Genomic DNA, 25,491 nt, shown 5'->3' with positions numbered 1-25,491 from the left:
AAACCTTGTCAGACTCATGATGGACAGTTGCGATGCAAGTAGAATCAGAGATGATGGGCCCTGTTTTCATGGAGGCGCAACAACCAGAACAAACAGCGCTCCGACTGTGTGATATTTTCCTGACCTTGAAACTCTCTTTGCCTGTCTGTGTAGTATTTTGGTGACCAGCGCAGAGCCACACTGCACAGGTGGAAGGACAGGTGCAGACAGGTGGGAGGTTCATACTAATGGAGCAGTACAAAGCCAGTTGTATTTTGTTTGAAATTGGGTCCTAGACGTCTCAGCACCACGTCTGTCTCTGGCATCAATCCGCTGCTGCTTTGATGATTTTACCAACAAGAGCAAACTAAATACTTGCTGAAAATGTGCTATAATGACAGATAAGTTATTTCAATTAAACACTCAAACCAAAATCAGTACAGAAAATAACATTTAATGAGGTTAAAGCAGGAAAGTCAGTAAATTAGTCTGTATTTACCTGTAGGCTAAATGAATATGAATGATTCCTACAGTATTTGTTGCCCACAGCTGCCACACCACTCCAAACCACACCAAAGTGCGACGAAATGCAGCTCGCCACAAAAATGACATTTTTCTGTGACCGGGGGGCGTGTCCTTTCATTTCTGTCATTCTGTGTGCCACAATAATATACTGCAATGTGAACTAAAAAACACTGTTGACATATCTGATAGGCCGTACTCTCTGAAGTGAGATGAGATGCCATATCTGAGTCACTTCTTTTAATTTTTTTCATTTAAACCTGTCCTCCTCAGCCCCAACTGATACTGACTCAAGTGACAACACTTGAGGCAATTTATCTGATTTCATAGAGCTCCCTCTGGAGACACAGAAGGCTTTATACTACTTTCTCACATATGCAGTAGTACTTCCCAACACCTGGAAACACACACTGATATGTAAGATTGGTGGAGTTTCCCTTTAATACCAAACAATAAGGAAGTTGATAAGCTGTTTTACTTTAAACCAAAAGATTCTTTCCCTCATCTTTTCCTCTACACAAAAGCACCCACCTCTTTTTTAAAATCCAAGGCTAATTAATTTTCCAGATGTGACAGATGTTTTCTTGGTTCTCAGTTTACTTTTTATACTGTATGTCCAGCCTTGAAAAAGGAGTGAGGAGCAGCCAGTAAGTATTCTAAATCTCAGTGGATTAGAATAATGAAAAGGGGTTCACTGATGTAAGTTTAAATTGCACAAGGCAGCTGATTCATTTTCTGCTCCATGCTACCTGCGGCGTGAAAAAATAGTTAACTGAAACTTTTTGTGGAAAAAAAACATATCAGCCACAAATTATTATTCGAATAATTATTATCCAGAGTATTATGCATCAAATCTTTATAAGTCGTAGCACCAGATCTGGACAAAGCTCACCTGTTAGAGTTTCCTAAAATCCCAACAACTGAGCTGTTGCAGAGCCCCCTGCGCTAAGTAGTTTGCCAGCTCAGTTTGTTTTGTATCCAGTTCTGATGAAATTCATGCTGCACATCTCTTTTCTTTGTCACTTGGAACATGTTCCATGCAGATTTTATGGTGAAAAGCTAGCAAGATGTACAATATTCACCTAGCACTGTTCAACACTTCACAGATTGCATGACAGTATTCTGTCGGTTGGAATTATAACTGTCAATAACATATATAAAACAACAACATAGGAGCAATTAACAGCTATTGATGATTTTTCAAAGAGCTGCTGGGAGGACCAGTAACATAGTTAACACCTTTTTTCAAATTCATGAATTTGAGTTTCCTGTACATTTAAGATAAAGTCAGTAACATAAAAAACAGAGAAGCACCCTGGTGGCCTAGGAGTTTAAGATGCTGACCATGTAACCACAATGTCACTGAGTCAAGTCTGTCTGCATACGGACCTGCTGCATATCTTTCTACCCTCATTTCCTGTCAGCTCTGGACTTTTTACTGTCAAATATAAGGAAGAATCCCCAAAAATAATGAATAAAAGAAAGGTAAAAAACGTTGAAATCATGGCTCATGGACAAAACCCTGAACACACCACTGGTCAGTGAGATCCAGCATGTCCATGTGTCAAACATCCGAAGTGTTGAATACTTTCCAAAGTTTTCCAGCTGCGGGAATACAGAGGCTATGTCTGTGGAGTTTACACAAACCAAGAATATGAAATGCAACCTTACATTTCTAAATGTTATTTTCTAGGAGCATTTCTCATACATTCCTTGTCAACTAATTGATTACAAATAGCTTTCAACTGATTCAGTTGATTAATTGGTCACATGATAGTTATGTTTGTTTTACAATATAAAGCAGATTTTTCTGAAGCTAACTGTCATGTAGCCATTTTTATTGTGTTTACACCTAACAAACCCAAACTTCATTTACTTTAATGACATTTTATCATTTTAGTTCCAGAAACAAACAGGAAGTTATTCTATCATCAGAGTGAAGCAGCAGAGTGAACAAAACCTGCTGAACTGTTTGTTTTGATGGAACCAGTCAGATGTGACATCCAAAAATAACCAGGACAAATTATGGTTTTACACGCACACACACATACACACACACACACAAACACACACATATTGGCAGTGATATAATACATTCTGTAACACCTAACCCTACCCTTAAAGCTGCTATAATTGATATTTGTATATTAACAATAGAGCAAATGACTTTGTGTATGTGAAAGCGGTCGCTCATGTTGACAAACCCACAGATAATTACATACTGCAGTTCCCCTTAGCTCTTCACAGCGTTTTAGGGTCTTTCAGCTCATTGTTGTGGTTTTACGGCTCACAATTTTACTGTTTTAGTTCAAGATCTTAAAATAATTACATACTGGGAGCCAATGGATGATACTGGTCACAGTACAAGCCTGAGTTCTGTAGTCAGCCAATAGATTTTTGATTATGAAGTGAAGAGGCTGCTGCAATAATCAAGGTGTGATGAGATAAAAGCATTTCAAGTGCTCTATGTGTCTTTGAAATTTACTGTTTCACTAATGCATCGTGTTATGGAAGCTAAATATGCTTGAACTGTATTTTCACTGGGACTTTAATCTAAACCTGAATATAACCTCAACCCTACAACCAAGTCTTAACCCTCAATTTTTTGAAAAGGTTACTGAACAAAAGGTCTTCACTGTCCAAAAAATGGGCTACAGAGGTCTGGTAACCTCACTTCTTTCTAACTTGTAGTCTTCAGCCCCAACTGACGCTGACTCAAGTGACATCATTTGAGGCAATTTATCAGTTTTTACACAGCTCCATCAGGAGCCACTAAAGAGTTTATACACACTTTTTACGACCACCCCAACCATCCTCCTTATGTGTTAAGCTTTTCATATTTTTGACTTCACTATGATCTAATATTCATACATGTGTTTGTTAAGGGGGAGTTATCTCACCAGGAGAATTCCCTGTTGCTGCATTCTTTAAGAACACCCTCAAAGAGTAGAGCCTTTTAATCAAATCTCTCTGCCCATTTGCTATACGGTAAATTGTCAATTCTTTGATGTAAGCGTCTCTGACTGAAATACTCTGGTGGCTGAATGGGAGCAAATCCCTGCATGCAGCCAGGTTCCAACATCCTGCGGTAAGCACACGCAGAAGAATGAAGGTTGTTATAGCAGCATTTTATGTAATGTCCATGTGGTGGGGTTACATGTTCATGGCTGTTATGTTTGAACATAAATATACTGTACAAGCTTAATCATGTCCAACTAAAGCATCATTACCAGGAGCAGTTTCATGCCTCCAGTTTAACCTCAGCCAGTGTTTTCTGATGCAGAGCACGAACAGAGCTGCTGTTACAGGATGGAAACAGGAATCCCTGGACGAGAGAGAGAGAGAGACAGAGAGAAGAGAAAGAGAGAGAGAGGAGCATCTGGCAATGAAGCAGGAATTTAAATGTGTAGTTGCAGTGATCAGAAACTGGCATCATAGGGCCATTAACAGATGCAAATGAGAGCAGAGCTGGCAGACTGGTTTGTCTCTCTCTGTCTTTAACACACACACACACATACATACAAATAGACAAAAACACCACACATATATAGTCATACAAACATAGTTTAACATTTGGACTGAGAACAGTTTGTGCCAAGTGTCTGACAGAACAAACACGCTGATGATTTAGCTATTCTTAGAGCTTTTGCCACAGGTGGAGCTAAAGGTGTAAAGTTTGTCCTGAGGGTGGTGCTAGAGGAAAGGTCACAGGGTCATTACAATCTAAAGGGTTCATTCTCTGGAGAGAAGGAACGGGATCAGGAAATTTCATGACAATCTGGACAGAAGATGCTGAGATACATGACAACCTACCATTCCATGTCTGGCAGTTAAACATGTCATTACTCTGCTGCTACAAGCAAAAAAAAAACCCTAAAAATGTCAGAGGTTACACAGTTCTTTACTGGAAGACGAGAGAGGAAAGTCTGACAGAAGAGACAGCAACAATATATAAAAAGAAAATGTGTACAGAAGAAAATAAAAATTCCAGTTTTGCTTTACAGAAAATGAAATAATCACTAAATTGAACTAAATAACACATTTTATTTGGGGTCAGTTAATGTAATGATTTCAACTGTCCACCAAATGGATCTACACATGTACAGTATGTCCTCCAGATTCAATAAAGCATCCATTTGTTTGGCCAACATTTTCGTCACAAATGCTTAATGGCCAAAAGTATGTGGACGAGCCAACTCACTTCTAATGCTCTTTTGGCTGAATGGGAAAAAAAATCCCTGCAGCCAGGTTCCAACATCTTGTAGAAACCTTGAAACCAGAAGATTGTAGGCTGTTATGTGTTTCCATAAATGATCACGTTTCATCACCAGCACCTTTAACATGGTCACATCCCTGGGGCCTCATTTATAACTGTTACACACACAAAACAGGGCTTGAAAGATGTGTACAACACTTCCCATGTAAAAATTGAGATTTGTAAAACTTGACATACAGGCCAGTGGTGATAGGATAGATTTATGCTTGTTCAAGTCAGTGATATGCACATACCCATCTGCACAGTCAAAGCATTATTATTTGCTGTAATTGTTCATTTTGTCCATGACGGCTGTTGAGAGATCCTTTCCTATTGTAAATCCAATGTCAGTGTTGGGGTACAAAATCCACAGTCCTCACTCTGTGCAAAAATGAATTCTAAAGATCAGCCAAAACTAATGTAATATCCTCTTGATTCGACTGACTCAGACTGCTAAAGCCTCATTTAAGCTTCAGCTGAACTTTAGAATGCAGTTTTTTTTTTTCCTGTACAAAGACTGTGGATTTTTAACACCCATCAGTTAAATTATCACTTACGTATTAACAACCAGTGTGGCGAGGAGGAACAATTACAGGGACCAGTAACTCTTTTAATGTACATATGCTTGCATTGTTTTAAGATATACTTAAAAATGTGTGAACCTATCCTTTATGCTGTGTTTATTTAGTCATTCTATTCTATTTTCAAAAGACATCCTATTATGGTGGATACTTCTAATTAGTGCGACCCAATTAAATTCCAGGCAAGTGTGAAGCAATCGTTCTGATTTCCTTAAACATATACATATGACAGTAACAATGGTGCATAATACTGTGTGATGGATGCACTGGCCCTGTTAGAAGATTTAGAGAGAATGGGTGAAGATTTCCCGGCCCATAATAACTGGCTAATAAGCCGATTTGGATTCCCTAGAGCCATGCTATTGGATGTACGTACTGAACTGCATCCAGCTTCAGACAGACCAACCTGACGGAGCCGTGCCATCACAGTACAGATGCAACTGACCACCTTATGATTTCTGGCAACACTAGTTTCCAAAGAGAGCTGGCCAATAGGGAGTTTGATAGTTATGTGATAGGATCATATAATGTTTAATGTTTTATGCCTGAATCCGTTTTAGGAAGGAATTCAATTATTTAAACTCTGTCTGGTCTGGAATATCACAGCTCTCCTTTAGTTCAGTAACACCTGCAGAATAGATGGTATAATTAAAATGATACATCAGGATTCCCCACACTGTGGGAGAAGGGTGACAACAACAAAGCAGCTTTCAGCAATGTCCAAATGTAGTCAGCACAATTAAGTGCACACCATCTAAAAACTTGGCTCAACATGACTCTTTTACTCGGACGCTTAGCAGTGTGGGGGACAGACTGGCGCTGTGAGTGATGGGTGATCACTTGGTCAGTTAATAGCTAATGTGGCACATATGATATTTATATGTAATTGCCAAGTTTTTATTTTTTAATTTTTTATTTTGTATGCATGCACTTTATTTTGCATGTTAACAGACACCCCCCATTCAATTTCAAGCATTTCTATTTTGAGTATAAAAGGCAGGACATAACGTGCAGGTGTATAAGCTGTGGGCTTGTGCTGTGTTCAGTTGGCAGTTAACACCTGAACCAGTAAAACCACTGAGGACCAGCCGACTTATTTTTGTGTTTTCCATTTATTCTTTCAGAATAAATAATTTCTAACAGCCCAGTCACCAGAATTAAATGTTGGCATTGTACGTTTCTGCAAGCCACAGAGGCATTGAATCTCTTTGTTTCAATATGTAGCATAATCAATATTTCTACAATATGTATCATAAGGAAAGTGACGTACTTCAGGTGACCTATATGAGCTCACTCCCATGAGGAGGAGGGTTAGGTGGTTGGCTAGAGAGTTAGTTTCATGGCACTAAGTTGCAAAAGCATCAGCACCTACTCGCTTCCAGTTTCAACGGACAAAACCGGGTACTTTTAGACATGTCGGGACATATGCAACTGTTTTTCTGCCAACAAAACTGGGTATTTTAACCCAAACCATGATCTTTTCCTAACTTTAACCAAGTGGTTTTTGTGCCTATACTTAACCAGACCTTAACCACAATGTTGTCACACTGTAAAAAGTAATTATGCAACTGATAACGGCTATTCAATGTGGTGTTCAATAACAAAAAAAGCTTAAAATATCAGTGTTGAAATGTAGAGATTCAACATATCCGTGGTTTGCAGAAACGTACATTGCCAATGTTTATTCTGGTGATTGGATTGTTTCGAAATTGAGTCAGCTTGCACTCTATGGGAATAGCATCAGTTCATTATAGAAATTCTTACCATTCAGGCCTGGTGTAACATTAATCTAATTTATAACTTGCAGGTGACAATGGCATCCCCCTCAGGCACCAGGTCTTCATAACCTTTACAAACCCGCAGAGCACAGAGGAAAGGTAATGGGCATGCTCGTGCACACCCAGGTGTGAAGCGCACCATTGGACTACTGACATGCAGATAGCGATGTCTGTACTCCTCAGGTGGCTTTCATACCACCCAGAAAAAGTGTGCTGAATTATTAGGGGATATGCTGCACAGAAAATTGGCCTAAACCTAACCAAATCTCAACTACAGCACTGTCACACCATACATACATATTTATTGATGTCGTCCTGTTGATAGGGCATGAGATCAGAAAACACTTCTATATGTCTCCATTCTGGAGTGCATGGACCAACAACATACAGTATCTTGTAATTTAGTGTGGAGGACTTGTTGGAACTAACATCTCCAGCTCAAGCACAGATTGCCAGATACAGTCTGTAAGCACAGGTTTTAGTTTTGGTCTCTGCACAGGTGCAATGGACCCAAACCTGGCAACCTCAGTGTGACAGGAAGACTGCAGGACTCATTGCACCCAGCTGCTGTTTGCCAAGAAATAGTTCAAGCATGTAATTCCCCTAAAACCATACACTTTTAACATTTCTGTCTGTGTACAGGTTTTTAAAAACAAGATACAGAGTTAAATAGGGAGCTTTAGATGTGTTGGAAGGTGTATTTTTTAATTCTGGACAGAGACAGGCTACTTGATTTGCTGCTACCAGTCTTTATGCTAAGCTAGGCTAATCATGTCCTGAGCAAATTAGTATATTTCCCAAAATGATGAGCTATTCTTAAAGGTTGAAATGTCATACATCATCATCATCATCATCATCATCATCATCATAAACACAGTCATATATCAACAGATTTTGAAAAAGTACCAACTAACAATTGTGAATATAATCATTTATTGACTCCAGTCCAAGAAATGTACACATATGTTCTCTCAAGGTATAAAATTTGTCTTAAATAAGCAACTCATCTATTTCATATTCATGTAAATTCTCATTATTTAATTAAAACCCCTGAAGACCTTTTAAAAAAAAAAAAAAAAAGAAAAGAAAAAACTGACGACAATCTGACACCACAAACAACCAAAATCATCAAAGAGCACAATAAGGGTTAGTAGAGTTAGCAAAAGCCGTCCAGCAGTTTGCAACCTGACTTTGGGTTTAATGAGGGAATTGCTCTTCAGCATTTTTTCATCAGTTTTATATTAAAAAAGAAAGAAAACTAGTATTTGAAGACTGAGACAAAATAAGCGCTTGTTGTTAAGTTTGTACAGATGAGAAATCACTGAGAGGATTAAAGGCTTCGGTTGTTGCTTTGAGCTGGTACACTCAACTTATTGCTGCTGTTGCTCCTTATGTTCCTATATGGCAGTTTCTGTTGCTGCAACTGTTGTTTGCTGCTGTATTAATGTTGAAACTGGTGTTGCTGTAATATCTGTCATTGCTGATGTCATTATTTCTGTGGTCGCTGCTCCCCTCGTTGCCGCTGCTGCTGATCTGGAAAATCATATTAGTTTCCAGAGGCTGACAGATGTCCGGTTTGATGTCATCCTGGGAAAAGGTTTCTTTAACGGGAAGGTTGAAGCTATCACCCACTGAGACAACGGATCAGGTGATGTTTCAGTCTGTGTCAGGGTCTGTTTTTGGTTTGTTGTCTGGATTAAGATGAAGATGATGATGATAGACCTGAGGCTGGTGAACAGAGGAACTCTAGAAAAGAGACAGAGAGAGAAAAAGAGTTATTGTTGCTGATAGTTTAACAACATGTTTAACAGCCTAATGTTAACTCTATCAGCTGACTGGCTTCAAAAAAAAAAATCCCAACTCAATCTGGTCCAGCAAAACTGTTGAACCAGGCTCAACTTTTGCTGCAACACAACCCAACTTCATCCAGCAAGGTGCCACAATGGCAAATCACATACATGCAAGTACACATTCCTGGTGGATTACTTCAATGCCTTATTCAATCTCGCGATTGTTGCGATGAAAGATAAAACATTTGCTGCCATGATCATGAGTATTACAAACTGCTTTGCAGTGTTCTGGTTTCTGTAACTTCAACTCTTCTTCCTGGATCTTCTTTTATTGTCTCACTGGTACCTCAAACAACACGCCCACACCATCGTAGACCCCATGTACCCTAGTGCTGCACTGCCAGTTTTGGTCTGAATGCAGCCTTAGGCTTTATGTGTTGCTGTCAATCAGGAAATATGATCACATTCAATTGAAAGACATTTGGAAAGTGAGGACTTTTTTGGAGATTGAGGATGTTTTTGCATCTGTTTTTGTGAGGGACAATTACAGGACATTTAAGGAAAATCAGGACTTTTTTTGTATGTGAGGATGGTTTAATGACAATTATCCAAAGTGAGGCCCTCTTTGGTAGGTGGGGACATTTTTGACATCTTTGGCAACCTTTCCTGACAGGACTCCTTGGCCTCTACCTGTAGGAGCCAGGTGGGCAGAGGCAGATGATTAGGAGGATTCAGCTCACCTGGTCTAAGTGCGACCCACAAAGCTTCAGCAGTCAACCAGTCTGTCCTTTGTTTCATTTGGTATAGGTTCATTTCTTTTTTAGTCATGTTTAATAAACCTACTTTACTTTTTTCAGGTTAAGGTTAGGATTAGGTTTAGGTCAGGGTCAGGAAATGGATTATGTCAATGAGGGTCCTCACATGTGTGTGTGTGTTAATAAGTACTCAGGTCCTCTCTGATGTCTCGTACTGGCAGATAAAGGGTGAATATAATTGTGAGGTTCCCTTCAGAGACCTCTGAACAAAACTCTGCCTCCTACCTCCTTCTTCTATTAAACCCAAATTGACTCGTTAAGCTTGTCTTAATAAAATCCACTTAATAAAAACACTCTGCAGCACAAACTATCTCTCTGCTGGGTTCCTCCCACCTCATGCAGAACAATAAACATCAGCCTCTAGACAAAAAAAAAAAGTCCAATTAATGTGGAGAGCCTCCATGCTAATCATTAGCTTCTCCATTAACCCCTTGACACCTCCTCCCTTCTGCTGCATTAACGAGGGGGGCGGGGCTATAATTAGGACGGCTGGTACGCGGAGGCCTATCGCCTGCACAGAAAACATTTTAATTATACATAAAACACCAGAGTGAAGCGTTCACGCAGCAGGAGAGCAGGAGTGATATCAAATGGCATCATGTTCTCCTCCTCCTCCTCCTCCTCCTCCCTGTCCTCCTCTCAGCTGCACAGACGCCTCCGTCAGCACATTCTAACTCCCATATTTAAAACAAATACATGATGGAAACGTCCCAATCAACTGAAAGAAACAGTTTCTGGTTTTCTGGTTTCCTCCAGACTGCTGGAAAATTGGTTTTCCTAGCAGTCCACTAAACTTGTCTTTCCATTTTATTTCATTTTGCCATTTTGATTCCCTCCTTTCCATTTCCAATACATTTCCATTTTAATCAGTTGTTGTACCATTGCTACTCTGTCTTTTCTATTTTGAATATCTAATTGTGTCATTTTGAATCGATAATTGTGTCACTGTTTTTTGAATCCCTTCTCCTTTCCATTTTAAATCCTTATCATCCCATTTGAATCATTCGTTTTCATTTTGAACCCCTTATTGTCCCATTTTGGATCATTTATTACCTTGATGAATTCCTCCTTCATTCCATCCTGAATCTGTCATTGTGCCATGTTAGTCCCTTCCTCTTTCTCATTTTCAGTCCCTTCTTTCTATTTAATATAAAAATAATAATTCAAATAATTTGCTGTGCTATTTGAATCTCTACTCGTGTTTGATTCTCTTGATGTGCCGTTTTTACATCACCCTTCCGATTTAAATCCTTTATTCTACCATTCTGAATCCCTCCTCCTTCACAATTTAAAGGAACTTTGAATCCTTACTCCTTTACATTTTAAATCTCTCACTGTGCCATTTTGAATCCCCTTATATTTTCACTTTTAATTCTTCATTATGCCATTTTAGTCCTTCTCTTTCCATTTTGAATCCTTTATTCTGATTTTGAATATTTCTTTGTGCCATTTCAATCACTTTTCCATTTTGAATCCCTCATTGTGCTATTTGAATCCCTCATTTTTTTCATTCCCTCATTTTAAACCCCGCTTCATTCCATTTTGAATCATTCTATCTTGCTAAACAGAGCCAGTTTTTTTCATTTTCATTTCCAGTAATCCTTCATTGTGCCGATGTGCATCCTCTAGTCTTTCATTAGGAAAATCGAGGTGTTGCTAAATCCACCAAACACACTTCATGATGAACTCTTTTGTTTCACTGTTTCATTGTTGTACTGTTTCAGTGTATTAGTGTGTTTGTATCTGAATGTTTTCTCCCTTCAGCATTTCGGTATTTTCATGTTTCAGTCCGATAATCCTCGGCTCAGTCTTAATTACTCCCTAATAATTAGAAAATCCTGATAATCTGCTGCTTAATCGAGGCAATTCAGCTGACTGACAGCACACGCTCACACACACACACACTCAGCAGTTATCAGCCTTGTGAGTGACTTTGAAGCAGATAATTCTCTGTGTCTCAACATCCGCAAATTACCAGCAGCTGAAAAATGCTGCAGAAGTCTGAATCAGCTCCTCTGGAAATTACAAGATACACAGCTAATAATCACACACACACTCTCTCAAACACACACACAGTGTGTGTGTGTTTGATACTGTGTCTGTATCAAACAGTCAGAGTCTTCTCAGTCAGCAGTGTGAATCCTTAGTCTCGATCAGATAAAAACACCCGTCTGCACATTTAAAGGAACAGTCTAGCATTTAGTGAAATCTTCTTCCCTGTCTTCCCCAGAATCAGATGAGGAGATGGATATCAGTTTTTATTTTTGCTTTATTCTCAGTCTTGCACTCTTATTCAGCCACACAGCGTAATGTAGAGCACTGTACGCCAAACCCATTTAATATGTAACATTGTTGTAAGAGTTGTACAGATGCAGGCGTATGTCTGACCAAGCTCAGTGTGTTTGTGTGTATGTTGTTTTTAGTAATTCCACTTCAAATGAAAAAATATGAATTAAGTTATTTTATACACACATAATTTGAACAGACAGAAAAACTCACCACAATAAAAATAAATAAACAAATAAGTTGTGTTACTTCTATGATGAGGAGGCAGGTTCTGCTTGGTTCTGAGCATCTCTCTCTGTCCAAATCAAGTTTTTCTGGCGCAGATCTGAGTTCAGCTATCTGCTGATACTGCTGATGCTGAGTCAAATCTGATACATATATTTACACAGCATCAGATTTTTTTTTTAACTCTCAAAACGTTGATGATATTGAACAGCGAAGGCCAAAATCCTGTATCAGTAGGGTTCCAGGACCAATTTTTTTTTTGATACTTCAGTATATTTTGCTGATACTGCAGTACTTCTGTACTTTTACTAAAATTAAAAAACTTCTTGAATGCAGGACTTTCCTAACTAATTTTATTAATGGAATATGTTTACACTGTTGTATTGCTACTTCTACTTTAGTAAAGGATCTGAACACTTTCTTCACCACTGACAAACTTATTTTAACAACAAACTGCTGGTTTCTGCACGTGCTTCTTTTATTTTACGTTTTCTCTGCGGTGTAGAAGCAGCATCAGGGTGTCACTACCACCTACTGTTCCATGCAACATAAAGAGTCACACAAGAGAAAGAACGGAAGAAACCAACTCAGCCATAAAACCCACATAAATAAATTATCAGGAAGCAGCAACAAGAGTCGCAGCAGCAGGAAACAAACCGAACGGTCTGAGAATTTTTTTTGCAAAGATTTAAAATGGTTGTTTCAACGGCTAGAAAGCAGCCCAGGAGACACACACACACACACATATACACACATACACACACATACACACATACACACACACACAGACACACACAACGTCTGGCCGCTGCCCTCTCTCTGTGGTCCAGCTATAAAAACCCATTAGTAATCACTCCTCGACTCTCAGCAGCTCTTTTCGCCCAAACGACTTCCATCTAGCCAATCTGCATAAATCTGCATTAATGGACGATTTTCCCTCCACAGAAAACAAATGTGCTTTAAAAAACGCCTTCTTATCTATCAGCTTTTAAAGGAAACATCAGAGAGCGGAGACACACACACCGTCTATCTGACAAAACACACACAACAGCAGCTTCTATTAACAACGGAAAGTGTATATCACGACAGACATATCGCTACAGCAGCACTTACTAAAAAATATAATGTGTGTCTGACAGGACAAACAGCAAACTGGTGATTTAGTTATTCTTGGAGCCTCATCAGTAGTGGAGCTAAAAATGTAAAGCTTGCCCTGAGAGTGGTGCTACAGGAAAGGTCATGGGGTCATTAAAGTCACTATAATAAATGTGTCTTTTTGCCCCTTGAGAGGCAGAGCCCACAGATCAGTCTGTCTAACACCAGATCGAGGTATCTCAACCCTGTTCTTTGTCTGGGAAAAACACAGTTAGCTTGATTTGACTGTTGATGATTTGACCCATGCCTGGATTTTTTTAGCTCCTCAAAGCTGGCTTAAAATGGTCCTGCAGCTGTCATTGCAAAAATTACTTAAAGCCAAACGTGTCACTTTTGAAGAAAAAAAAGAAACCAATCTTCTTCTTACAAAGGAAAAGTTGGATTTCTAAGCAATAAAACACAACCGTGCTGAATTCAGTAACACTCAGGTTTTGCTGCTACAGCTTTATTTGGTCTGGTAACCACTTGTGGTGTGTACTGTTAGCTAATGTTAGCAAACTTAAGAATGATATTGCTGTGTAATTGAGGTTACTGAGTCAATTCACTGACTTAATGACCGTTACACTACTTTTTCAGCATTTAACTATATCATGTAATTGCCACTTTTTGCCACAGTTTCACAAAACCTACGGAGCCTTGTTCCAGACCTCTGATTTCTGCTGCCAGAAGAAGATTTGTTCAGAGAATGAAAAAGGCCTGTTGTTTGCTCAGTGACAGCAGTTTCCCAAGCAGAGTTTTGAAGGCAGCATTCTTAGAAAAGGGAAATATTCTCTCTAGCTAGCTGCTAGCTAGCTACCTAGCTGGATGCTTGAAAAATAGTGACAGAAAAAGGTCCAGAAAAATGGTGACATTCATGGATGAGATGGATGCAGCTGTGCAGGTTGTTGTTAGTGAACTTACAGAAATAACTTTTAAATCAACAGATTTCTTCTATCGATATGATACCACAGCTTCTGTGCTGACTGAAAATGACATCAGAGGAGGCATATATCAGGTCTCCCCCATTTCAAGGTAAACTCCAAGTATGAAGTTTTTCAGATACAAGTAACTGACATGCTGCCTTAATTTCAAAATACAGACACGTTGTAATTCAAGATATCTAGCTAGTATGAACAAATGAGTCCTCCAACTGTCTTTAAAGTTAAGTTAGTTTGGATAAATTTTAAGAGTGGGACCCTGAGCAGATTGTCATGAAATTTGCAGAGGCTGAACCTGTTTGATTTTATTGACCCGTGATCTTTCCTATTGCGCCATCCTTGGTAGAAACGGCACTCTGATGTTGAATCCTCTGAAGGCAGCAGCTGGACTTAATATAGAATTAATATGACCTGGAGTCACATCTAAGTTGAACTGATCCCAGCTGTAGTTCAGTCATCAGATGACACTCTTCTTTTTTCTCCCGAGCCTCCTTTATGGAAAAAACCCCCTCAGATCTCAAATTCTGCTGCAAAACCTTTTCTCTCTGGCCCGCTGTGCTGCCCTGTTGCCACGGCGACCCTAACCCGGATAAGCAGCTGGGAAATGGAGGAATGATGGATGGATGTGTGAACTTCTGAAAGTAAATGTTTTTTAATCTGGTTTTGTTTACAGGCTCCGCAGAGTGAAATATAACCAATAACTAAACAAACTGTCATACAACACACATACACACAGATATCACATTAACCATTAACACTTCAATACACAATAAGCCCACAGCCCATCAATCACATACACAGGGACACACACACACACACATGCACACAGTCTGCTGGTCTGCTGCATGGCTGAGTTTCAATCAGACACCGAGAACCCCATCAGTATTCACAACACACCCACACACACACCCACACACACACACACACACACACTGACAAGGTTTCTGAAAGACCAGATTGGTTCTGCCTCTGTATCACTCCAGACATTAAAAGCTGCGATCTGTAACTTTCCTCAAGTTGAAACTGCAGTACAAGTATCAAATCAGTCGTACTCAGTAGTTTGGTCATTCATTATTTTTCTACTTTAGTTCAGTTGTTCAGTGCCTTATTAATTCTGTCGTTTAGTAGATCAATAGCTCACTAATTTCAAATGTTAAAGTTCTGTGCTTAAGTACTTCAGTTCATCAGTAGTTTAGTCAATCACTAGTTTAGTTGTTCTGTACTTTAGTAGATTCTGTAGTTTAGTAGATTCAGTTGTAGTTCAATTGTTCTGTGCTTTAGTAGTTCAGTAGTTTAGTACTTCAATACATTAGTTAGTAGTTTACTACTTCAGAAGTTTACTAACTTAGTAGTTTAGTAGTTCAATAGTTCAGTGCTTCTATACATTAGTCAGTAGTTTATTATTATATTAGTTCAGTAGTTTGGTAGTTCAACATTCATGTATTTCAGTAGTTTTCTAGTATACTAATGCAGTGGTTTACTAGTTAAGAAGTTTACTAGCTCAGTGGTTTAGTAGTTTAATGGTCATATACTTCAGTAGTTGACTAGTTCAGTAGTTTGGTAGTTTGGAAGTTTAGTTTAATAATTCAGTAGGTTACTAGCTCAATAATACTAGTTCAGTTTTTAGTAGTTCAGTGTTTCTGTACTTCAGTAATTTACAAGTATATTAGTTTAGTAGTTTAATAGTTCTGTACTTGAGTAGTTTAGTATACTAGTTCAGTAGTTTGGTAGTTTAGTAGTTCAATAGTTCAGTACTTTGATGGCTTATTATTTCAGCGGTTTACTGGTGCAATACTTTAGTAGTTTAGTAGTTCCACAGTTTGATAGTATAGTGGTTCAATAGTTCAGCAGTTTACTACTTCAGAGGCTCTGTACATTAATTGTTAAGTAGGGTTGTTGTTGTTGATCCTAAGTGAAAATGTCACTGAACAAGCAGCTAACATGAAGGTAAAAATATTATTTCCTGTGGTGATGAAGTGTGACAGTGTGACCTTCGTCACCTGACGGAGGTGATGAATTATAAAGAAACGACGTCCATGAACTTCAGTGCTGAAGCATTGAGCACACATACAAAACATCAAACACGTTCTTCTTCTCCAAATATCCAGAGACTGAATCTGTGTGAGCAGGAAGCTGCAGTGTGTGGAGCAGATATGTGTTGTGTTAGCTTGTTAGTTGGATTGATAGTTACTGTAATTATGATGTGAAAAAAAACCAAAACTATAACACTGTTTCTTAACTTTGACAAATCTTTCAGCTCTCCTTCTCATATTCTGACTGATGTGCACCTTATCTCGCCTGCCTGAAAGCAGGTTGTGTTACCATGACAACAAGTTAGTTATCACCTCTGCAATCCTATCTCTATTTTTTTTTTGTTGGACACCATAATATGATTAAGTAAATTTCACATACTTCTTTAAACTTGCTGATGATGCATGATTCTGCTGGTTATCATAAACATGAACATTAATAGAAACATTTATCCATCTCACTTGTCTGTCTTCAGACTGTCTTCCCCTCAAGCAGCTCTCGGGTATTTTCGGCGGCCCGCGCCAAACCGTCGGCCATCAGCGCCTCCTCCAGACTCCTCCTGGCCTGGTACACCTTCAGCTCCTGCTCCCTATACACACACACACATACACAGAAGTTATAAATCCTATTCCACAGTATACACAACATATTATATTATATATTATTTTATAATACAAAGATCAAGCAAAATTTAAGCCAAATCCAAATTTATCAAACCCCACAGACCAAGCCTGTACCTGAAACACCTTATCTTATGTTAAAGAAGCATGTTCAGGAAAAATCTTTAAATCAAGACTGAAAACCTGCCTTTATTCACTTCATTACAGTCTCCACTAAAACTTAGCCAGGCCCATCACCTTTTAATATCCATTTAACATTGATGCTCTTAATGTGGTTGTTTCATTTTTATTTTTTATTACTGTAAATTGTTTGCTGTATGTTTTGTCCTATGTATTCTTTTTAACTGTAAAGTGTATGGGGACCATGCTGCATGGTGATTCTGCACTTTAAATAAAATTGATTGATTGATTGATTGATTGATTGATCGATTGAGCACTTTTCAATGTGCTTCACAAGTGCAGAAAAATAAGACAGACAATTCATAAAATCACTAGATTTAAAGAAAAACTGATAAAACCAATTCAGGGTAAGATAAAACAAGAAATTTGAAAATAAATCAAAAGAAATTTTTAAAGAAAGTTCAAAGAAAATACAAACTCTCTGTAGTAAAATCTGGGAAGGCTCTCTTATAAAAGTGTGTTTTAGGAAGAGACTCAGCCAACCTGATTTCCTCAGGCATGTTGTTCCAGAGCCTCAGGGCTCTGACTGCAAACACTCTGTCCCCTCTAGTTTTCAGTCGGGCCTCTGAAAACTGGAGGGAACAGATAAAAGATCTTTGCCTGAGGCTCAAACGGCAGTAAGAGGTCAGACATAATTCTAAAACATGCTGGGAGCCAGTGTAAAGAGGCTCTAACAGGAGTGATGTGATCACTTCTCTTGGTTTGGGTTAAAAGCTTAGCAACTGAGTACTGTGCAATCAGGAGCCAATCAATACAACTGACTCAGTAAAGTCAGTGATACAGCAATATCTATTAGCTAACTAAGCTACTGGTCATACCAGACCAAGTGAGGCTGAGTGCACTGAATAAAGAGCAAAGATGTGTTTTATTACTTCTGAATTCAGTTTTTAACTTGGAAGAGGAAGTCTGTTATTTCTGCTTTTAAAAGTTACGTATGGTTCACCCATCACAGATCACCAGAACCTTTTCTCTGGACTAAACTGCTGCTCAGTACTGACTAACATCTAATTGACCAGAAATAAAAAAATGAAAAACAGTGTTTACATCTGCTTTTAAGAACATCAACAGCTTGTGTTGAACTCAGACGACTGTCGCCATCGGCCCTTCAAAGCAGACGTTTGTATTTGTTTGTGTTTGCTGTCGCAGACATAGAGAATATATCCGCCACCTTTTCTTCAAAACCAATAAAAGACACAAAGAAACACAGAAAAGAGACAGAATCAGCTCCGTTGTCTGAGACTGAACCAGATTTTCTGGATTAAAAACACAGATAACAACAACAGCAAACAAAGATTCACGGTCTGATAGTGAAATGGGTCATTTTGCGATGGAGTAGACTACAGCAGAGACTATGACGGAAGCACGTCGACAGTGTTTGTGTAATTACTCTCATTGCCAGAAGGGGGAGACAAAAGTCCTGCACTCCACCTTTAAAATGTAATTAAAAACTACAAAAAAGAATAACAGGAAAACTAAAAGATAGATAATGAGAGAGAAACTGTTTTTTTTTTTAATTAAACTGAATCATTTGGTTGTGCTGTAGAACAATTAAAAGTAAAAAAAACAAGAAAACACACACAGAGAAGAAAAAAAAAAGGTTAAAAATTAACTTAAATGAGAGATGAGGCTGCAAAAAGAGAGAGAGAGAGAGGGAGAGATGTGTGAGTCTGATGTAGCAGACGAGGAAGAGGAGGAGAGATGATGAATAGGAAGAGGGGGGAGAGGAGAGGAATGAGAGCGATTTAGGATGACAAGCACATTCGGCTGAGGAGAGAGAGAGAGAGAGAGGAGGGAAGAGGGAGAGAATTGGAAATTAATGGAGGGGAGAGATAAGAAAAGGAGGAGGTGGAGGAGAGGAGGAGGAGGGATGGAAGGAGGTGATATAAGAGGAGAGAAGACAGGGAGGAGGAGGAGGGGGTGAAAATAAAAAAGAAAGATGGAGATGGAAAAACAAAGGAAGGTGGAAGACAAAAATGCATTATTATATGGAAGGTTGGAGCAGTGGGGCGACAGATGAGAAAGGGATGGGAGAAGATAAGGATGATGGAAGGAAATATTAAAGGAAGGACAGAAGGTTGGAGGAAATTAAAGGAGGAAAGGAGTGAATAAAAGAAAAAAAAACCCAAGGAAGATGTAAAGGAAGTAATGGGATGTAAAGAAAAAGGGAGGAGAGAGGAAGGGAAGGGCAGAATAAGTAAGGAGACAAGGAAATGTTAAAGGAGAGAAGGATGGAAGGAAAGGAGGAAAGTAGAGAAGAAGAGTAAAAAGGACAGGAGAGGAGAGGAGAGGAGGATGTGGTGATGTATTCCAGTGATTCTGCTGTAATGGCTTCACCCAGCTGTTCTCTCTGCTCTGTTTTCCACTGGACACACACACACACACACACACACACACACACACGCTTGAGTGTGTGTGTGTGTGTGTGTGTGTGTGTGTGTGTGTGTGTGTGTGTGTGTGTGTGTGTGTGTGTGTGTGTGTCCACAGTGCCCCCTGCTGTCAGGCTGTAGTAACTGTTTATATGGTTTATGGGGACTCGGCTGATCACAAGTCTGATCTTATAATGAATAATATAATTTATTATATGACACATAGACATGAGGAGAGCACTGTCAAAATAAACGTCAACATAAACAATAACACACAACAGAAATATCAGCTGTCAAACATCACTTTTCTTTTGTCTTTTGTGGAAGCATAAACATTAAGCTAAATTTTGCTCCCTTACTGGAAGAACATACAGACTTCAGAGTTATACATTTAAAAGTGGTAGAAACTTAAAGTGATAGTTCAGTTATATAAAAACACACCTTGATTATTTGCATTTTAAAACTGAGTCGATCATTCAGTGTTTTTTTTTTTCTTAAAAAAAAAAAAAAAAAAAATCAAATTGTCTCCTGAATGTATGCCACAGGACTGTAGAAGAAGAAGGAAGAAGAAATGATAATGGAGCGTTCGAGGATGCTACGGCATCTGAGAACTCAATCGCTTAAAAGAGTTGAACACAGATGATGATCGAACTTTTGAGTCAATCCCACATTCAGTCCGCCATCCCGGCCTCGGACGCACTCACTACAGTGCACCACATCCGCTGCTAAAAATATTCCCCCCTTAAAAATGCATTATTTATTTCTTTTTGAGAAACATTTGCTTAAAAACTGCACTACCACGCTGTGAAATTATTGAGCCAGTCACAGTCTGTAAGGGTTCTGACTGGGAGGAACTAAATATGAGTTCAGACTTTTGTGATCATTGTGGAATCTGTTTTTTTTTCCCATCAGGTAACACAAATTAAACCATAGAAAGCCTTAAAGCTGGTTGGATAATGGAGGTAAATGTACTAAAAATGTAAAATCAGTGGTCTGATCCTTTAACAGCAGGTGTATTTAAGCAGGTAAGCTGCATGTTTCTGCAGATGATGCTCATTTTTAGCTTTTAACTGATTTAGCAGCTGTTTTTTTCTCTTGGAGCAGCTACCTGGATGTTATTTTGAATCTCCTGTGGGTGTAAATTTCCCAGTGTGACTGTGGCGGCAAACTGCTTGTCTTCATCCTCCTACTTCATACTTCATCATTTGTGTCTCTCATCCTCTGTTTCCTCACTCATCACCCTCTCATCCTCCTCTCACCCTACAACTGATTACTTCAACTACCCAGCATGCATCAGTCTGCACTCATCTAATCTGTCTCAGGCTGACCCCAGATTCAGCCACTTCAGTCTTTTATCAGAGGCTGGAAAGAATAAGAAATTATATTTTTGCATGTGTCTCTGATATTTAAGAGTTTTTACTAACAACATGGTGCCTTCATCCGTCTCTCTGAGCTCTTTTGGAACTGATGACTGAGAACGGTTAGCATTCACCTTTAGACACATTAATTAGCATCCTCCAGTCTTAACCACCTTAAAAAGCATTAAGGTAAACTAACTATAAACAGCTTTATGTTGTGCATAAAATCACATCATACTTGCATGAAGAAACTAATGTAAAGAAGCAATGTATGCCATGCTGTGTGTGTGTGTGTGTGTGTGTGTGCGTATGTGTGTGTGTGTGACCTCCCAACGACCTCTGTTAACATGAATTTAACATTAACTGGTAGGAATGAGCTCCAAGACATCTGATGCAACATGATTACCATATATCAGCTTGAATACATCTGAAAAAATAATAAACGCGGATTTTCCTAAATCTTACAAGAGCACTCCCCACATTATGAACTGTTCTCCCGCAACATTGTCAAGCTCACAATAGACAGTTAAGATTTCAAATTGACGCCGCCAAAACTCTGACACCTACATTACTCACAATGTAAGTCAAGCGCTGACAGTTCAGACAGAGTTGAGTTTGTTATGCTAGTAGCAGTTAACGTAGCCTGGAGCTGCTAGCCTCAGGCAGAGATGAGGAGCGGGGCTACAGAGGTCTGCTAACCTCACTTCTTTCTAACTTCACACCCCCAGATTGTTTTCATTTTCTTTGTTTCAAGTTCATTTCAACATGTAGTCTTCATCCCCAGCTGACGCTGACTCAAGAGACATCCCATGATTTCACACAGCTCCCTCTGGAGCCAGGCTTTATACAACCTTTTTTTTCCACATATGCATTAGCACTCCAAACACCTGGAAACACGCTGATGTGTAAAATCTGTGGAGCTCCCTTTGATTCATATTACAAGGCTTCAAGGCTGAGAGAAGAATGTCAAGTAGGAAAGTGTGCTCGAAACTATTAACGAGAACAAATGAGTGTGAAACTTTAGTTTCAGGCAAACATACAGTAACTGCTGAATAAATCACTTCTTAAGAACATTAACATCCTGTTCTTTCATTCACAGAAAAGAAAGCGTGTGTATCAGGAAAAAGCTCTTTCTCAACTCTGCAGTTTCGGGGGAAAAAGAGAATGCTGACAATGAAGATGATGATGTCATCACTCATTAAATGAGAACTGGGCATGAAAAGGGAGTTTGTTTGTGATAATTAGAACAACAGCAGCAATGGCGAAGACATCAATAGTCTTTGTTGTCAATATAATAATGATTACATCCATGAGTGTCATCACTGTTTCAAATCAATCCTCAACAGCTGAAGGCTGGTTCAGCCGGTGCGAGCAACAGCTCCTCCTGCTGGTCAGAGGAGGAAGGTAACATTCATTCCCATCCCTTCAAACTTGACACAAACACATTCTTCTTCTTTTTCTAGGTTGTATATCGATCGCAGCCACAAAAACATATCACTAACGACTGAATGAAGTGTTGAAAAAGTGGAAATGGTGACTGTTATGTGATGAAAAAGACTGCATCTCTCACCGGATGTGTTCGTCAGTGACAGTGAAGGCTTTGCAGAGCGGCTGGGACGTGTTCAGCCAGATGGCCGGGTTCTTCTCAGCAGCCACGGATGTCTGTCCCGTGATGGGAGCAGAGCTCATGTGCAGGGCGCTGGCGATGGCTGACAGCAGAGTGTCGTCACTGGAGTCTGGACCGACACCTGCAGGAGACAGACAGGTCACAGGTCAGAGGTCAGGACTGGAGCACGGTGTAGTTTCAGTGTGGATTCATGTTGAAAACTCACTCTGCAGTCCTTTGGGCAGATCCATGGTCCTCAGAACTTCCTCTGTGACGTCCGACGACCGAAGACCTTTCAACCTCCTCTCCCAAAATAGCTGCAGAGAGACACACAGACAGAGATGAGAACATTTTTTTGTGATTTATTTTTTTCAGTGGATGCAGATTTAAGTGTTGCAAGGATGAAGAGTGTAATGAAATGCAACCATAACAACCTTACCATGCTCATCCTGTCCTACAAAAAACAAGTCACACATTCCAGACAATACAAACAATATTTGATTGTTCGGGATGACATTCAACAAAGTTAAGCAGGCAGAATCTAACTGGGTAATTGACTTATAGAAGAAACATGCCTTAAAAGTCACTTTAAAATTCTCAGTCTCCATCGTAGCAGCCAGCTACACTATCTTTGTCCTGCGGTCCACAAAACAGATGAGTGAGCAGACAGAAGTCAGAGTGTGTCAGCTCTGCAGTCATAATGAGACTCACACATACACACACTCACACACACACACACCTGTTTGGCAGGGTGGAAACGAGGCTGACATTTGGCTGATGAGAACATGCAGCATCGCTCTCTCTCTCTCTCTCTCTCTCTCTCTCTTTTCGCTCGTTTCCTCTCTCTCCTTCTCAAATTCATATTTGCTTTATTGACATGACCATGGCCGAACCCACTGCACCAAACAGCTGACAGACACAGTTAGCTGTAGACTAGCTGCTGAACATAGTGGAGCATTTAGCAGCTGAAGAGCCATAAATTTTTGTTAGGCCTAAAACAGAGTGAATATATGACTTACATTCACCAGGTCCCTGCCCCTCTAGCATCCTCTGCACGTCCCTGCTCCTCTTCATACTGACTATTAAAAGATCTCCTTCAAATGTACTTTAAGTGTAAGTGATGGAGGCCAAACTCCACAGTGTGTCCACACAGTCATTTTGCACAAAAATGCATTCAGAAGTTGATGTGAAGCTTATATGAGGCTTCATCAGTCTGAGTTAGTCATATCAAGTGGATATCTGCCACATTTACAGTCTTTTTAGCATCAAATTCCCTCTTTGTGTTTCCTCAGTGTTTCCCTGTTGAGCTGTGGTGGAAGTATAGTAACAAAAAGTGGAACTTTGGCACTAAAAAGACTGTAACATTGAAAGATATCTACTTGATTTGACTCATTTGCACTGCTGAAGCTTCACATTAGCTTCAGATAAACTTTTAAATACAGAAGGACTGTGGATTTTGGCCTCCATCACTTAAGTGCATCATGAAGAGATCTTCTAATGGTCAGTATGAACAGGAGGAATGATTACAGAGAAGAAAAAATCTGTCACTGTTCATATGGGCACCTGACTGTTGTTTTAAGACAAATTGAAAATTTGTGAACCTGTCCTTTAACTAGTCAGCGCTCAGTCACTGTGGTCTGGTTTCTTTTCATTTTTTCCCCCAAATATTACACATTTTTTATAGTGTAGTCATTTCTATATGGTAAAACCACTGACAAAAGGTCTGATTCTGGTCTTAAGTTCATTTTGATCATATGTGTAGTTACTGCATTTTGGGGCAGAGTACATAATACTACAGTATTACACACTGCATTACTATACTATACAGTAAACTATGATGACAAAATACAAAATCTTGTGGACAAATCATTGAAGAAAATAAAATATGATAAGAAATAGTCTTTACACCATCTTTCCTGCAGAAAACTGGCACTCTATTTGTCATGCTCCATTTCCCATGATGCCTCAACACCCTCTAGTGGCCTCTGTCACCTATGACAACCTGGTTTCCTCCACTCCATCCTCTCTTGCATAATCACACTGACCTCACCCCTCAGGGATTACCATTATATCAGACACCAGTGTATGTGTGTATGTGTGTGTGTATGTGTGCATGCATGTGCACGTGCGTGTGCATGCATGTGCACGTGCGTGTGCATGTCAGCCTCTCACCTGTCTGGGCTGCTCAGTCGCTCTCTGGAGGTCTGCCTTCACCTTGTTGCCGGGGTGACTTGTAACCTTGGTTACAGGCTGTTTAAAGATGGACGCCGTCTGTCTGATCGGCAGAGCTGTGTTCAGGTCCGGTTTGCCTCCCTGGACGAGACAGAGACAGACTCCGTGTGTTGGTCACATGTGTCCTTTCCTACCTCCTTCTTTCCTAATTCCTTCCTTTGTTCCTACCTTCCTTCCCTCCCACCCATCTTTCCTTCCTTCCATCTTTCCTTGCTCTTTCCTTTGTTCCTTTCCTCCTTCCTTCCTTCCTTCCTTGTCTGGTTTACCTTCCTAAACGTGAAACAGAGAGCGATAATAAACCTGTGTTTGTGTGCTTCAGTTGACGTGAAAGGGTTAACTCTAAAATGAGGTTTCACAGACAACAACAGGAAGTGTGTGTGTATGTGTGTGTTACTCCCAAGTAATGATGTGTGAAGAGCAGCAGCACAATGAAGAGTTACAAACCGTGTCAATACCACACACATACACGTACACGTTATTTCTGCCCCGCTGAAGGATCTCCATGTTGGTTGGTCGTATTTAAAATTACGGTTCTGGGCCTGAATTTATCAAATCTCAGATTCTCTCCTAAGAATCCCCCCTGAAACGTAAAGGAATAGTTTGACATTTTGGGAAATATGCTTGTTTGCTTTCTTGCTGAGATGGATATCAATCTCATGTCAGTATTGAGCTACAGCCAGGAGGTGATTAGCTTGGTTTAGCATAAAGACTGGGTGCAAGGGGAAACAGCTTGCCTGGCTCTGTCTAAAGCTAAAAAGTACTCAGTAATCACTACTTCTACTTTCTAATCTCATT

The 25,491-nt window shown here is 39.6% G+C and overlaps 1 protein-coding gene across 1 annotated transcript in view; it reads right to left on the bottom strand.

Annotated features, from left to right (window-relative positions):
* Nucleotides 1-8,031: 8,031 nt before the first annotated feature.
* mbd2 (methyl-CpG binding domain protein 2) overlaps nt 8,032-25,491 on the bottom strand; it is a 29,149-nt gene continuing 11,689 nt past the window's right edge. The window contains exons 3-7 of the mRNA XM_042394231.1: nt 24,637-24,777; nt 22,691-22,781; nt 22,429-22,606; nt 16,796-16,923; nt 8,032-8,861 (exon numbers count right to left, since the gene is read on the bottom strand). Of these exons, the coding sequence (XP_042250165.1) occupies nt 16,806-16,923; nt 22,429-22,606; nt 22,691-22,781; nt 24,637-24,777 (528 nt within the window). The 3' untranslated portion in view covers nt 8,032-8,861; nt 16,796-16,805. The remainder of the gene's footprint in view (nt 8,862-16,795; nt 16,924-22,428; nt 22,607-22,690; nt 22,782-24,636; nt 24,778-25,491) is intronic.

Source organism: Thunnus maccoyii, chromosome 19 (assembly GCF_910596095.1).
Source record: "Thunnus maccoyii chromosome 19, fThuMac1.1, whole genome shotgun sequence".
Classification (NCBI taxonomy): Eukaryota; Metazoa; Chordata; class Actinopteri; order Scombriformes; family Scombridae; genus Thunnus; species Thunnus maccoyii.
Note: the sequence above shows the minus strand (reverse complement) of the source record. Positions and strands in the feature narration are given on the sequence as shown.